The sequence below is a fragment of the Falco punctatus genome, assembly GCF_963210335.1.
Source record: "Falco punctatus genome assembly, chromosome: 3".
Classification (NCBI taxonomy): domain Eukaryota; kingdom Metazoa; phylum Chordata; class Aves; order Falconiformes; family Falconidae; genus Falco; species Falco punctatus.
The window spans coordinates 56,224,836-56,241,053 of NC_137582.1; the positions used below are offsets into that span (position 1 = coordinate 56,224,836).

Here is a 16,218-nt window from a genome sequence, read left to right on the forward strand (position 1 = left end):
TTGGAGAACCCATATGACTAAAAATGCAATCATGTTATTTTCTTGAAATAGCTTGTTCCTTAAGTTGCAATTGGAATGAGCTGGAAAATGCCAACAGTGGAGAGGCCTGTTTACCCCATGCAGTGTTTCAGTAAAATCTCCGTTACTTCTGGCTGTTGTTACATGTACAGCGAAGTGTTTTAACACTTCAGTTTGCCAGGAAATGTGGCTGAGGGGAAAGAATCACTAAAAGTTTGACTTGAAGGTAATGGGATTGTAAGAAGTCAATTCAAGACCGCTGCAAGAGCAAGGTCTAGTATTAGCAGCCACATGCAATTCATACAGTTTTCCTGTGGACTAATAATTGAACAAAACAATCACTGCCCTATTGCAAATTAAGTCATGAATAATTTACAAAATGCTATAGTTACTGGAAGCTCAGCTTTTGTTTAGTTTTTTCCAGAATAGGAAGCTAAGGAAAAGTAAGGGACAGCAAGCCAGCTTCTGTGCTATGTGATACTTGCTAGTGAAGTGCACTAGTAGCTGTAGCTATAAATGCTTGGGTGTGGGTGTGCTAGCAATCCAGAGCAGTGACAACATATTATTTCTTAATAACACTTTCCAGATGCTTCCACTCCCTTATATCCTTAAGTATGGCAGTATTTTTTGGTGTAACTTCAATATTAGTCAGTTGTGACCAGTAATCTGAAATTGCTGTATAATAAGAATTAAACCTGCGTGGAAAGGGATAGTGAGTACTACATGCTTAGTAGCCTTATGGTACTGGGCAACATGCATAGTAAACTACATTAAATGGTAGGTGTGTTTGCGATGTGGTTGATAGTTGCCATGATCTGATTAGATTACCATGAGGAGGCTATTGAATTTATCTCCTGCCCTGGGTATTGGGAATGAGTATAAGCAATATAGGTCTATCATGAGTGTTCTGTGCTATAACTTGCCTGTCTTTCAGGACAGAAAATGTACCTTACTGCCCTTTTCCCTTGCTTCACCATTTCTTCAGGCTAAGTAGGTGTAGCTCAAGCAGTTTGACTGAAGTAAAATACTTCTAATCTAGAAATCTCTTGCAAATATTATCATTCTTATGATCAATTTAAAAATTCTGAGCTGTTAATGCTACTGATCTTCTAAATATGCGTAAAGAACATATGCTTGATCCAAGCTGGAAAAGTTTAAGACTGTTAACATGGCTGCAAGTTGTTCCAAAGGATCATAAAGATGGAGATTGCTGCTCTTGAGTGAATAGGTGCAAGGGGAACACGGCACCTCTAGATTCTGGAGGAGTAAAATATCAAATTTATTACTAGCAGTGGGCTCTACTCTTACTGTAGAAAGGGGAGCAGGGTAACATAGCTTTTTCTCTGTCTTGCAGGAGGCGGCACTTTGTCTCAGAGTACACACCAATTGACAGCAATATAGCCTTTTCTGTGAATTCCCATCGTGACAATGGTATGTCTTGAATAAGAGAAAGCTGGCTTCGGTGCCTTCCTGTGGATGGACTCTGAAGCTTTAGCTTTGTTAGACCTTATCCATTCTTACAGGACTCTGTTTCTTCTAGTAATTGTCTCTTTTTTGGAATCATACTTAACGCTATTTTGCTGGAAGCCCTGGGTGCATGGTTTATGGACCTAACTATGCTAATAGAAAGTTCTGGAGTGCTTTGTAGCTGGGGCGGAGGGAGGACAACATGAATCCAAAATGATCATGTTCTAACCATCTATGTATTCATTCAAAGCATGCCATGAAAGAACTGTAGTTGACTTTGTGTAGCAGCTGAGGCAGTTCATCTTAATCTTACCTATCTTTTAGCTGCTTCCTGCCTTTATTTGCTGTGCCTACTGCTGTCAAAGACGGCCTTACGTTAGGTGAGGCAGTGTTAGGTACAAGCTGGTTTCTGCCCCCTTGGCCTCAGTCAAGGCTTGGTCTCTGGGTCTGACCATCGGTGTAGGCGTAGCTTCTGGTGCTTACTACAAACACAGCTAGAATAAAATTTTATCTTTCCTAGTGTCACGAAAGCTGCTTAACTGACTTCTCAAACATGACTTCTTTCTCTTACAGGGAAAATTACCTGTGGTGAAAGGCTTGGTGAAAGGTTTGAGAATGGTCTAAGGATGACATTCACGTCATGGGGGGCTTTCTGTGTCAGAAATCCACGTCCTGTTATCCTCTTCTCTGTGGTCTTCATAGCAATGTGCTGCTCAGGCTTTGTATATATTAAAGCAACTACAAACCCTGTAGACCTCTGGTCAGCCCCAAGCAGCCAAGCTCGCAAGGAAAAGGAGTACTTTGACACACACTTTGGGCCTTTCTTTCGTACCGAGCAACTTATTATTCAAGCACCAAAGAGCCATCCAGACACCTATTCACCTTACCCTTCAGGAGCAGATACACCTTTTGGGCCGCCGCTCACCAAAGAGATTCTCCATCAGGTAACTGGGACTTTCAAGAGCAAAGACCTAAACCTACCTAACAGGTATAACCATATGGAGTTGGCTTCCATCTGTAACGCCATGTGTCCATCAAAGCAATCACTAGATATTCATATTAAAAATCCTAGTCTTACCATAAAAGCTTTTTGCTGAAAATCTTTGTTAGAGTAGACTTGCAAGCTAAGTCCCTGTAAGTATTCTTAGTGTGACTGTAGAAATAATAGGTCTAGCAATGTGCTTCTGTTGACATGTGCCACTGTCTCTGGAAACTGGAATATAGTATATGCACTTAAAGTCCTGTCTTGCAACATAAATACTTTCTTGTGCTGCTTTTAAACTATACTTTTTTTCCCCCCCAAGGTTTTGGATTTGCAGGATGCTATTGTCAACATAACTGCTTCTTTTGACAATGAGACTGTAATGCTGAAAGACATTTGCCTGGCTCCTCTTGCTCCCTACAACAACAACTGCACTATACTGAGTGTACTCAACTACTTTCAGAACAGTCATTCTGTTCTGGATCATGTTATTGGAGATGAGTTCTTTGTCTATGCAGACTACCACACTCACTTCTTATACTGTGTTCGGTACGTAGTATGATCACATGCTTTTCCAAACTGTTGGCCAACTAGATCTGGCTGGCAAACAAAACTAGCTAGTTCTCACTACTCCCTTGAACCTTTTCTTACCCCTTTTTAAACTCCCAATACTACATGGAACTGCAGGTTAATATCAGTTGCCTGTGTTTCTGTGTTCTAGTACTTTAGCAGGAATTATGTTTTAATTGGACTTCCAGTTACATTTGGTTTGGTGCACACACTGGCTCTGGTTTACCTTAAACATGTTTCAGATGGTTCTGAGGAGTAAGTTCTGTAACGGAAGGTGGTTGCGAAGCTTTCACTTCAGTTTCTAGTTCAGTTGGGTAGAAGGTACTTCTTGTCTTAAAAGTAAAAAGCTGTTGTAACTGACTATCAAGACAGAAATTAAGACAGCTAGTGATACATAGCACAAGGGCAATGTTTGCTCTGAATTTAGATACAGTCTTAAAGGTCTCTTCCTTATAGCTTTTATGTCCTGTGGTGCTGTGCCTCTGTTTTAAGCAGAAGCTAACAGTTATGGCTGCTGATCTCTTTAGGGCTCCAGCATCACTGAATGACACAAGTTTGCTTCACGATCCCTGCTTAGGAACATTTGGTGGACCTGTATTCCCATGGCTGGTGTTGGGAGGATATGATGGTAGGTGGCAACACAGTATTGCAGTTCAAGTCTTGAGAGTACATACTTGTGTGCCATCTTTGGCCCTAAAGGTGCATTCTCATTTAACACACGCGTTTAAAGGTACTCCAGAGAAACTGGAGTTCTTCTAAACTTCAGTAAGTAAGGATATTTTAAATAACTCTTCAGAGACTGGAGGCAGACTACTCTGGCAGTGCAAAATACAAGCAGCCTATTACTGGAACATACTCGTCCTGTTGACAAGTATGCAAATGTTCAGTCTGCTTTGGGCCAGCTAAAGGATCCCCAGTTTTGGGGGACTAGGTAAAGACCTGAAGTATCTCAAATTGACCTGCTAGGATATGCATGTATTTTGCTCTTTTGATTTAGAATAAAAGTTTGTCACTGATCTGACAAAACAGTTAAGAGTAAGGCATTCAAGAGGAAATCCTTCCATAATTACTCTAAAGCCAGAATTTTATTCAAGCAGTCTATCCAATTAAACATAACTTGACAGATACATCAAACATAAATGTACTAAACCAGCCTTTGAAGGCAAGCCCTTCTTGATTAAACTGTAGGTGTTTTTTACTTGCATTGAGTAAAACAAAACCTAAGTATGTAAGAGAGGCACAGTGATTAGGGAAGCCACATCCTGTTTCTTACTAGATAGAAAGCCATAAGCATAGAGTAGCCCCTTGTCTAACCATGCAACAACTTAATGTTAGAGTACCATGAGCATGGTAAACAGTGAATACAATTCGGAGTGCTTGTCGGTTTCTATTATTTCAGTAGTGTGTTGCAGGACTTGGTGGTGTTAAACCTTCCATTTAAATGGAGTTGTAGGGATGGAATTGCTGTGGACAATACTAATTTTAAACTCAGTTGTATCAGCCTATACTAGAACATAAGCTCTATCATTTCATAATGCCTGTCAATTCTTTTTTTTCTGTTCTACAGATGATAACTATAATAATGCTACAGCTCTTGTTATTACTTTTCCCGTCAACAACTACTATAATGACTCAAGAAAGCTAATGAAAGCCTTGGCATGGGAAAAAGAGTAAGTAGGCTTCCTGTATTCTGAGATGCATACATTACTTAGGGCAGCTTTGAATGTGGATACATGAAACACCTGTACTATTAGTTTCTCAGTACGTGTGTTTTGAGGCAGCAAAACAGGTTAAGGGTGGACTATGCCAGTCCTAAGACGTTCACTTTATCTGGCATACTACATCTGCTTTGTAGGCCATAAGTTCTAGTCTTGTTAGTGGCCATCTAGTCCGGTAGTACTTGCTGATAAGTAGCTCTGAAATATTTTACTTTGGTTAGAATTACAAAGGTAGACTTTTCAATCTACTGGACTGATAACTGCCAATGGAAAGATCTAACATTATCCTGTAACTCTCAAACTTTAAACTTCAAAAACCTCTTCCTTCCAGATGAGGACCTAAAGCTTTAATCCCCTTTGTCTTGAAGAGCTGACGTTGGCTTGCACAGGCCAACTACTCTGGTTAACAGTTTGGATAGAAACTACTGTACCGGGAAGTCTGAGATTAAGTACAACTAGTGTCTACCTGTGTCACAAGTACACCCCTTCAGTTAGGAGAGCTGAAGTAAGGGCTAATAATTTTTTCAAGTCTGCAAGCAAACCACAGTCATATTTCATGCATGTACTTCTAGGTCTAGCTTTGAGGAAAATTGCACTTGGGCTTTGAAATAGCTTATGCAAGATACCTGGTTGTCCTCAAATTCTGGACAGAACATGGAAATTACTTCAGTATAGTGTATTTTTAGTACTTAAGAGTTCTAGGGGTATGTAGCTAGCACCCCTCTTAAAAACAAGGAAGGTCCCTCAATAGTAGTCTGGCTGCAGCGCAGATTTGTACCACACAGATACCTGGAAGTTGGTTAAGGCAATTTTAAGTTATTTCTAATACAAGATGCTTTATCCTTTCAAGTGTGACTGACTTTTTTCTTTCCCCCCCTAGGTTTATTAACTTTTTGAAGAACTATGATAATCCAAATTTAACTATATCATTTTCTGCTGAACGGAGTATTGAAGATGAAATCAATCGCGAAAGCAAAAGTGATATTGGCATTGTGTTGATAAGCTATATTGTAATGTTTATGTACATCTCCATAGCTTTGGGACATATCCAGAGCTGTCGAAGACTGCTGGTATGTATGTAGTTCTCATATCTATAAACACTGAAGCTACAGCTTGCTAACTAGTTTTTCTTAGCTTTAAGTGACTTGAATATCAGCCTTCTGGAAAGATATTTAATCTTAAAGCATTGAGTCCTCATTGGGCAGGAGCTGGAGGGGGAGTGTTAGCCTTGTCATACTTGACAATTCACGTGTGCTTCATAGCCTCAAATAAGTGTTTTCACTTGATGTGCAGTTAACTTCAGCTTTAAGGCTTGTAGCTTCATGGTGGCTTTTTTTAAAAGTCTGGATCTTCAAAAGAACCAGAAAAAGTAAACTTTCTAGTAACTACAGTAAATGTGAGAATATGGCTTGTTACCTTTGCTGTTATCTTCTATGTGATGATGCCGGTTTGGTTGACAGTCGTTACAACTTTTTTTAGGTGGATTCAAAGATCTCCCTGGGCATGGCAGGCATCCTGATTGTACTGAGCTCAGTGGCATGTTCTATAGGCATTTTCAGCTACTTTGGAATCCCGGTGACACTGATTGTGATAGAAGTAATTCCCTTCTTGGTGCTGGCTATTGGGGTGGACAACATTTTCATTATAGTCCAGACACTTCAGGTATCTATTCTTTCACACAGATTCTTCTAAACATGTCAGTCTCCTGCATTCCAGTGCTCAGCCCAGTCTGAACAGCTCTGGACCCTCACAGGGTACCTAGTGGTCTTAGAACAGAGATTATATGTACTTTCCACCTCCACAAAAAAATTGAGTCTCTGCTGTTTGTTACTGCTGGTTGAAATCAAGTTCATTTAACATAGTTTGTGGTCCACATACTGATGTACAAACAAATAATATTTTTAATGTCCTTCTCTGATCACTTGTAGTTTTAGTGTATTGTGAGCAGTAATCATGGACTAAACTACGTGCTTCAGACCAGGGACTTGGTGTCATAAGCCTTGACGGATAATTAGCTTTCTAATTTGACAGGCTCAATAACCCACTGAAACTGGCTCTGCCTCTGGCAATTGTGTGGTTTTGGCTGAATTACTGCACTTAATACTGTATTCCAAGTCAAGTTTGAAGCAAGGCAGCAGGGGATGTTCATGCTGCTTTTGTATTGGATAATCTGCTTTTTATCTAGCTCACATTAATACAGTGAAAACCAAGGTGTTTAAAAGGTTTTGGGGGTTTTATGCCATATGAAATAACTTCCTAAACTGTGTGATTCCTAATTCCAATAAATTATTGCCTTAAAACAGAGAGATGAGCGCCTTCAGGGTGAAACTCTGGATAAACAGATTGGCAGAGTCTTGGGAGATGTGGCACCCAGTATGTTTCTCTCATCTTTTTCGGAGACTGTGGCATTCTTTCTTGGTAAGACTTCCTCAATATTTGAAGATAAAGGCCTTATCAGATCTGCATGTTGCAAGAACAAGTGCAAGACTAAAATGTAAAAATAAAGCAAGGAAACAAAGTTTCCTTGTTCATTGCTATAATCAAGTTTAACTTGACCTTTGCTAGGGATAGGCACTGTAGTGCTTTAAGAAACTGGCAGTTAAAAAGATCTAGTTCTGAATATGTCAAGATTTTCAGCTTGAAAGGCTGGAGCTTTTTACTGATTTTTGCCGTAACCGACCAGTCTAAATTTGACCTTGGTGCACCCTGACATTTGGTATATTACCAACTCCTATATTGCGTTCAGTCATCTTGCCACTGCCTGGAAAAATGCCCCTAAAACAGATCTGTTTGAGGTTCACTCTAACAGTATGTTAGAGACGGATCTTATGCTGCTGTCCTTCAAGTATGAATTGGCATTCTTTCATAATATTTTTTTAGTGTACTAAACCTTGGTAACATAGTTAAACTAGAGCCTCTTTGCATGGTTCCTTTGAACTTAGTAAATTACTTCCATTACTTGTTTCTGCGCAGTTCTTGCTTCTGTGAATTTGCTTTTTTTGCAGATAGCAGTGTTTACCTGGAATGCAATTTGCCATTGGTTCAGTTTGCACTGAGTGGCTTAATGTTGAAGTAAAATCTTGCTTGACAGCAGTCCTTAATTACTCCTACGTAGACTGCACAAGGCTTTGAAACTGAGAAATGTCTTAAAGCTAGTCACTTGTTTGACCAACATTGTCTGTGCAAAGAGGTCAAAGACAGCAGCCATAGCCAGGCTTACATCGTCTGCTTGCTTTACTCTGAGGAGAATGATTCTTTGTCCTGCTTTAAGGCTAGCACTTAAATTGTGTATGTCTAGAAAATACTCATGCCTTTTTAAGAGAAGGGAGCTTGCTTAACAAACTGGGTCACTTTCTTCAGGGACACTGTCTACGATGCCAGCAGTTCGCACATTCTCCCTTTTTGCTGGAATGGCTGTGCTCATAGACTTTATTCTTCAAGTCACTTGCTTTGTAAGTCTCCTGGGCTTGGATATTAAGCGTCAAGAGGTAGGTATAAATGCGTCTGTAACTGCCATGTAACAGGGGTGGCATCTTCTGCTGAGCCATACTAAATCTGGCATCTCGTCCATTTTCAGAGGAATAGACTGGATATTCTGTGTTGCATCAAAAGCAATGAAGAAACGAGTGGGGTCCAGCGTTCTGAGAGCATCTTATTTCTGTTCTTCAAGAACCTGTATTCTCCATATCTGCTTAAGGATTGGATGAGACCAATAGTAGTATGTATGCTCTGTTTAAAGTAAGCAGGCATCTGAACTTGAGCCAAAGTGTAGTGAGCCTGGAGGTCTAAATACTGAAGAAAAATATTCAACGTAATGAAACGAAGCTTCTAATATTTTTGCTTTCAGCATGAGTATTGGAATAAGCTTTTGTAACTGCAAGAGTATCTCTGGTAAATAGAGGCTTGACCTTGGATTGTCCAAAGCCCAGACACAAGACTTGCATTACTGACTATCAGATCACTTTAGATGTATGTAAAAAAAATTGGCACACGTTGGCTCCTACACTCCATTAATCTAGAGTTGTTGCTGAATCTGTGATTCTATTAGAGGTTACTGTACTTATTTACAGAAGGCGTCTGGCATATCTTTCACAGGTACCTTCTAAGTATAAATTTTCCCTTATGGCTCCAAAGGGAACTCTGTTGTACTAAGACCCGGGTAGCGTACTTAAACTAGAGCCTCTTTGCATGGTTCCTGTTAACTTAAGAAATTATTCCTATTGCTTGCTGTTTCTGTTCAGTACTCACTTCCATGAATTTGCTTTTTGCAGATAGCAGTGTTTGTGGGTGTTCTGTCATTCAGTACAGCAGTTATACACAATGTAGAAATTGGACTGGATCAGTCTCTCTCAATGCCAGATGTAAGTCTTAAGATACTGTTGCTCTTCAGCAATTTGTGGCTGAATTGAAATCTTGGTATCATCTTGTACTACCTCAACATTATGTAATAGCAACTCAAAACTTTCCCTTTAAGGACTCCTATGTAATAGATTACTTCAGCCAGCTTGGCAAGTACCTGCATGCAGGTCCTCCTGTCTACTTTGTCCTAGAAGAAGGGCACAACTACACTTCTTTGGAAGGGCAGAACATGGTGTGTGGTGGAATGGGATGTAATAACGATTCACTTGTCCAGCAAGTCTTCAATGCTGCGGAAATTGGTAGCTAGTAAGTCTTTCATGCTTTTCTCTGCATAGTCACATGGAATAGATGTAGCTCACTAGTGTGTCCTTTTAATTTATTTCAGACTCAGCTGTCGATTGTACAACTAACTCTGTTGTACTTGTTTTGTACTGTGGGTTTGGGAGCCAGGGGAAGGAAAGAAGCTGTGGCAGTATCCTAGAATGAGGATAAAAATCTGTCTGGACTGGTGGGATATATTGATGTACTTGTGTTTGCAACAGGGGCTTGATCCTTCCAGGAATCTGGGAATGGTAGGAAGGAGAACTCATGAAAACCTCTGTGTGGCTCTCCTGGAAAATAGCTTGCATGCTCAGCATCTAAACTCGGTGGCTAAACTAGCCTAGCAAGGCTAAGCAGGAATTGCAGCTGAAGTTCAGTAGCTAACAAATGAAGGAAGTCTCTTCTTGATTCCTTCCACTGTAATTCAGTGGCTTTACTTCAGCCTAATTGAAGAAGGCTGAAAATTGAGGCAACAATATCTGGAATAGAATGTGGCATAGAATGGACAGGGGCATGGAAAGCTGAGCTTGGTGGTAGAACTTGAAGGCAGGGAAGAAGCTCCTGCTGTTTGCAAGCTGCAGTGTTAGGAGCAAGATTGGCCCTTGGATGGGGTACTGGAGCAGGGGACTACACGGAGAGCAAGTAGCTTGGACCAGAATGAGTTGACATGGTGTAAGTTAGCACTGGAGAGATCAAGGGATGTGTTCCATCTGTTTTATGATGAAACATAAAAGTACTGATGATGGGTATGTTACATTATTTCATTAGCACAAGGATAGGCTATGCCCCATCATCTTGGATTGACGACTACTTTGACTGGGTGAAGCCGCAGTCATCCTGTTGCAGAGTCTACAATACCACTGGACAGTTCTGCAATGCTTCAGGTATTAGCATCCACTTTCTTGCTAGAAGATTAGCTTGGTTTATGAGTTTCACAGCTGAAATATTTTATCATGGTATGAGTCAGGTGAACAGCTTTTTCTACTGTGAGCAGGCACCTCCTGGTTGCCTTCTAATTTGTTGAATGAACTTGAATATTCTACTAGAATGCTGCAGGTTGAAGACAGCCTACCTAGGCAGTCAATGTCATGACTACTCAAAAGGTAACTTGTTACAAAAACTTCTATCCTTCTGCTTGTTTCATTAAAGCACGCAAACATAATGCTTTATTTTTGTTTGGATCCTTCGGTTTGGTATAAGTCTCATTAGACCTAGTGTAGATAATGCACAAGTAACAGAGTTCTCTGGTAACACTTGTTGTAGTAGTAATAAACAAAGGACTAGAAATTTTACATGGAATTTCAGGGCTGATGAGTTACTTCATCAGTGAAAATGCTTTTTAAGGAATTGCATCTTGTAGTATTGCAGGTCAGAAGTTACTAGTGTTGTGATAAAGAATACTTGAACCTGTAGCTGACCTTTTTCCTGTATTTCTTCAGTCGCTGATCCATCCTGTATTCATTGTCGACCACTGACTCAGGAAGGCAAGCAGAGACCACAGGGCAAAGACTTCATGGCATTTTTGCCAATGTTCCTATCGGACAACCCTAATCCTAAATGTGGCAAAGGGTAAGAACTGTATTCTATATATTTTGCTTAGACCGGTATGTGAAAGATACTTGCTCTGGAAGTGTGACTTTCATGTCTGCAAGGTTGGGTATCTGTTGTCCTTCTAAAAGGCATGCAAACATTGACATCTCGCCTGTTCTATAGCATTTTCTGAAACAAAACTGGTAAAACAAATGCATAATCAACTAAATGGAACAGCAGCTTCCCCCTATACAAAGAGAAAGTTCTATAGTCAGTCTGTTCTAGTATATCCTGTGTAGTTGTGAAATGTGCTCTGAAACTTTTATTGGTTTTGCAAGTCATTAGAAACAAGATTATAAGTTTGAAAAGCTAATAAATTTGAATGGTGCTCACTGACATTAACGTCTAAAATGCTACTATGTTTATATAGAGGGCATGCTGCATACAGCTCTGCTGTCAACTTCATAAACAACAAATCTGATGTTGGAGCTACTTATTTTATGACTTACCATACTGTACTGAAAAAATCATCTGATTTTATTGATGCTATGAAGAAAGCTCGGCTTATAGCAGATAACATTACTGAAACCATGGGCATCAAAGAGAAGAACTACCGAGTGTTTCCTTACAGGTATGCCTAGATCTTTCTTGCCTTAGTGACAAATACTCAACTTGAGCAACTGAGAAGAGGCACTGGCTAGTAACATCTTAGACTTGAGTCTTGAGCTTTGTCTAACAGAAGGTAATACAGAGATTCTGGAATGTCTATAAAACCACAGACAGACAACCTACATCCACAGGACTAACTTTTCTTTACTGTGGTCGACATCTAACTTAAATCAAGAAACCAGACCTTCACTACAAAGTTAGTGAACTAGCCAGTTAGCTCTGGCTTCAGCTTGGGCACTTCCTAGCTTTCATAGTAGGGTTTAGGTCAACATATCTGCTTAAGTCAGAACAACTGAATAGTTGCAAGCAGTAATGGGAATGTATTTACTTCAAACATAACTTATTTAAACCAAGGCAGCAGTGATGTGAAGTACTCATTATCTAAAGCTTGCATGATTAACATACTGGAGACTCTGTAAGAGTAACACAATGAAATTGAGTTGCAATTGGTATCTGTACAGCTGAACTACTGATGTCTTTCCTTGAAAGGATCCTATCTGTCCTGGTGCCCCTGTGCAATTGATCAGTTCAGACCCTCTGCGGTAGTTCCTGCAGATACCACAATCTATCTGAGCACCTAGTTGCCTTCTGGCAACTACTGTAGCTGCCCATATTGAAGTGTGGGAATTGCCTTGACTTCCAGATACAACCTTTATTTGAAGTTTTAGCGAAGACTTGTGTAACAGCCAGTGTTCCATAGGAGTCGTTCTACTGATGCTAGGAAGCCAGTTCTTGCTGGGGACTTCTGTAAGGAGGAAACTGCTTTATTCTTAGCACAGAAGCTAATATAACAAGGAAAGTGGTTAACTACAATGTCTCTTCTTTCCACAGTGTGTTTTATGTCTTCTACGAACAATACCTGACAATTGTGCATGATGCTATCTTTAACCTCTGCATCTCCTTGGGATCAATATTTTTGGTGACAACTGTGCTGCTTGGTTTTGAAGTATGGGCTGCTGTTGTAGTCTCAATAACTATTGCTATGATAATCATCAACATGTTTGGAGTGATGTGGCTCTGGGGCATCAGCTTGAATGCAGTTTCATTAGTAAATCTTGTCATGGTAAGTTAACAAGACATCCTTCTACCTGTTTCCAAGTTTTGAACAGTTCTGTGTGTCTTATAAGTGATACTGAGTGGTATTTTCTACTGAACTTTGACAGGCATTTCAACAGTAGTGGAGCTATCTTGATACATCTAGATAGTGTGTAGAAAACAGGTTTACTTTGACGATCAGTCCTAATACTGATAGAGCAAGAACTGTAAGCGATACTGCATCTGGTGGTGGTCTCCTGTTCTGCAGCAACAGTTATATTGCTGCTGTGTAGGCCAGGTGCTGTTGCATATCAACAGAGGGTTGTTTGTGCCTAAGGTAATGACATAAGTTAGTGTTACGGCTTCTGCTGTGCTTCTGCAAAGTAGATCTGTGTTGTGCTAGCACCAGTATTGTTCCTGCACAAAAGGGTGGAACCAGCTGTGCAGAGTGCCTTGGCGAAATGCTCCAAAACTTGATAAGTAACAGCTGAGTGCTGGTGCTCTGGTTTACCTTGTTCTCCAGAGATTTGTGGCAGATCTGAGGAAGTTATGAGAATAAATTCTTTCTTCATGTTAAATTTAGGAGTACATTCATGCAAGTCTAACTGCTAGATAAATCTAAGGTTTGCCAGCTGTTTAATCAGCAGAACTTCTATAGTATCAAATCAGCATGTGTGTTCAGTGTTGTTCTAAAGCAGGGCTATTGCAGCTAATATCTGTAAACTGATCTCGGTGTTTACTGCATGCACTATATATGGAAGCCAGCTTTCTTAAACATCAAGAAACTTGTCCTCCAAAACAATCTTGCATTGTGATTCCTGTTTAATAACACTGTCTGTTACTAATGGTAAAATGCTGTACAGTACCTGTGGTGGCCTCTAGAAAGCAAGTAAACGCTGAGCTTGTAACTGCAAATGACATTTTGATCCTGGGGACTGATCACAGCTACTAGAACCATCAAAGTGCTCATTTAAATGATTCATGTGTTTCTCTTCATTCTCCAGAGTTGTGGTATTGCTGTGGAATTCTGCAGTCATGTGACAAGGGCATTCACTGTTAGTACTAAGGGCAGTAGAGTAGAGCGTGCAGAAGAAGCTCTGTCTCACATGGGCAGTTCGGTAAGTATCTACTGTACAGCAGGGAAGTGAGTGGCTGTCACAACTTTACAGACTATACCAATATCCTTAAGTCACAAGGATAGCCTTCCCTTTTTTTTTTGGAGTACTTAAAACTCTTAAAAGGTCAACTTAAGCTTCTACTAATAACAGGGGTGATCAAGATGTCTATTTTTAGTCTGATGTTACCACTGCCTAATAGAGAACAAAGCTAAAAGCTTTAGCTGAACTGGTAGTTTGGATTAAACTTTACTGGGACAATTCAAGGTTAAGTGCTTCTCTCTTCCAGTTACTCAGAAGTGGCTAGGAAAGGCTGTTCTGGAACTTTGGGAACATAAGGCAGGGCTCAGTATTTAGGCAGTACTGTTGTGTAAGCCTAAGATAAGTGACCAGGGTGGGGTTGGAATAGACTGTGCAGGTGATGCAGGTACTGAAGTCGGGTAAGGAATTCACTAGAACACAAGTTACTTCAGGTAAGAGTTATCTGTGTCTGCCTGAAGTAAAAATTCATAAAGTTAAAAAAAAAAAAACCTAGGTGGCTGTACATATTAAAATGAACTTCTAGTCATACCAATTAGATGCTGTCCTGTGGTGTCAGTTTCTAGTGGTACCAAGAAGTTGAACTCTTCTCCTGAGTGGGTCTTAGATTTGGTTCTAAGAACTAACAAGAGAAGGATGTATACTGCATATAGGAACCTCAAATCGCAAAAGAACTTTAGCAAATGTTAAAAACTTTAAGCAAATAATTACATAAAGCCCTACTTATCACTTCAACACTTTTTCTTGACAGGTTTTCAGTGGTATCACACTGACCAAATTTGGAGGAATTGTAGTACTGGCTTTTTCCAAATCTCAGATCTTCAAGATATTCTACTTCAGGATGTATCTAGCTATGGTTCTGCTGGGAGCAGCACATGGACTAATATTTCTTCCAGTTCTGCTAAGTTACATAGGTAAGACCTGACAGTCTGCTCTAAAACACACCTCAGAAAAATAGCTAGCTACCTGTGGACACTTCCTCTCCATCAAATGGAAAGGATTGCAAAGATAAGCAGTACTTGCATGTGCCTCATTCAGTAGCCAGTCTGTGGGAAAGCAAGGGTTAACTGGTGGCAGTGCAAGCTCACTGTTACAGGTGTACTGAACTGAAGCAACCATAGCCTGTCTAGTGTGGTTGCACTGTGCTGTCCTTCACAGAGGTGGCTGCCTAGACCTGTGCAGCCTGACGGGCAGCAGTGTGATTGATGTCTCTAAAACTAGGGACAGGATGGTGGGTGGAAGCAAAAAACCTGCTGCAGGGCGCTGTTTCTGCACTTGCAGAAGCAATCTTCCTTTGCAGCGAGGATGGTCCAAATGCTGCCTCTTGTTTGGAGATTCATGCATATAGCATAGCTCTTGAAAACTGACTCGGCTGAGCCTCACGGGGCAGGGCGGGGGGGTTAAGACTGATGGGGATTCATCTACTGCCCTCTGTGCTGCTGACGCTTATTTGCAGCTGAGCAGAAGCATGTCTCTGAAGTCTCGTCAATGTTAAGCTGGACCTAGACAATTAAGATTACGTGTGCTTCTTGTCTGACTGATCTGCTGTAATGTTCATACTTAGAATAACTGTCTTGTCTCTCAGGCCCATCAGTAAATAAAGCTAAAACGCGTGCTGCACAAGAGAGGACCAGAGGTACGGAACGGGAGAGACTCCTCTACTTCTAGTTTTTAACAGTGTTCAGTGGACTCTGAACTGTGGCTTAGCTTGACTCTTCCTAAGAACTGAAGAGCAGCAATGTTTTATGACTGTCACACTGTAACCACCACTGACTTGACTCCTGCACAGATTCAACTGGAAGATACCAGCTGCAGCTTTGGACATAGCTTTAAACTCAGGAAATGCTAAGTGTGGCTCACGTAACAGTATTACTAAAACTAGATGTGTTAACAAGATTACTAAAACACTTCTGTTTTCAAGAGGTTGCATCTTTTTCTTCTAGAAACCTAAAGCAGCTGTATTGTGAGTTGAATAGCTTTTTTTGGTCAATGAAACAGAGGTGACATGTATGAGAATGGACTGCTACACCACTGACACTAATTTTAAATGCAGGTCAATGCAATTTTTGTCTCTTTTTAGGGGAAGCCATCACAAGTTGTAATATTTTTAGTACTATTTGCCAAACTGTCTTGTATATACTTTATTATAAAATAGTAATTTTGTAGTTCAAAAATCTACTTAAATGCAATAAATTAAGTTTATACATTTCAGTGGAAGAGTCTTTCAGAATGTTGTAGGCTTCATGAGAGCTTGTTCTCCAAAAACTTGTCTGAAGAAGGTGACATGTTCTTCACAGTGCTCACCTAAGGGCCAGGGGAGGGGGGAACAAAATAAGAAGTTAACTTTAAAACTCCAACTGAGAAGCAAGATTGTATAGTTTCACTTAACTTAATC

At 40.3% G+C, this 16,218-nt stretch overlaps 2 protein-coding genes across 2 annotated transcripts in view; one reads left to right on the forward strand and one right to left on the reverse strand.

Moving 5' to 3' along the window:
- The window catches only part of NPC1 (NPC intracellular cholesterol transporter 1), a 27,245-nt gene extending 11,211 nt beyond the window's left edge, over positions 1-16,034 (forward strand). Inside the window, exons 7-25 of the mRNA XM_080380577.1 lie at positions 1,373-1,449; positions 2,059-2,429; positions 2,790-3,016; positions 3,565-3,665; positions 4,605-4,707; positions 5,636-5,825; positions 6,235-6,417; positions 7,059-7,173; positions 8,116-8,243; positions 8,333-8,473; positions 9,027-9,116; positions 9,230-9,420; positions 10,204-10,319; positions 10,875-11,004; positions 11,396-11,596; positions 12,466-12,697; positions 13,674-13,787; positions 14,575-14,737; positions 15,409-16,034. Of these exons, the coding sequence (XP_080236703.1) occupies positions 1,373-1,449; positions 2,059-2,429; positions 2,790-3,016; positions 3,565-3,665; positions 4,605-4,707; positions 5,636-5,825; positions 6,235-6,417; positions 7,059-7,173; positions 8,116-8,243; positions 8,333-8,473; positions 9,027-9,116; positions 9,230-9,420; positions 10,204-10,319; positions 10,875-11,004; positions 11,396-11,596; positions 12,466-12,697; positions 13,674-13,787; positions 14,575-14,737; positions 15,409-15,491 (2,956 nt within the window). The 3' untranslated portion in view covers positions 15,492-16,034. The remainder of the gene's footprint in view (positions 1-1,372; positions 1,450-2,058; positions 2,430-2,789; positions 3,017-3,564; positions 3,666-4,604; positions 4,708-5,635; positions 5,826-6,234; positions 6,418-7,058; positions 7,174-8,115; positions 8,244-8,332; positions 8,474-9,026; positions 9,117-9,229; positions 9,421-10,203; positions 10,320-10,874; positions 11,005-11,395; positions 11,597-12,465; positions 12,698-13,673; positions 13,788-14,574; positions 14,738-15,408) is intronic.
- The window catches only part of RMC1 (regulator of MON1-CCZ1), a 15,357-nt gene continuing 15,088 nt past the window's right edge, over positions 15,950-16,218 (reverse strand). The window contains exon 20 of the mRNA XM_080380588.1: positions 15,950-16,127. Coding sequence (XP_080236714.1) covers positions 16,048-16,127 — 80 coding nt within the window. The 3' untranslated portion in view covers positions 15,950-16,047. The remainder of the gene's footprint in view (positions 16,128-16,218) is intronic.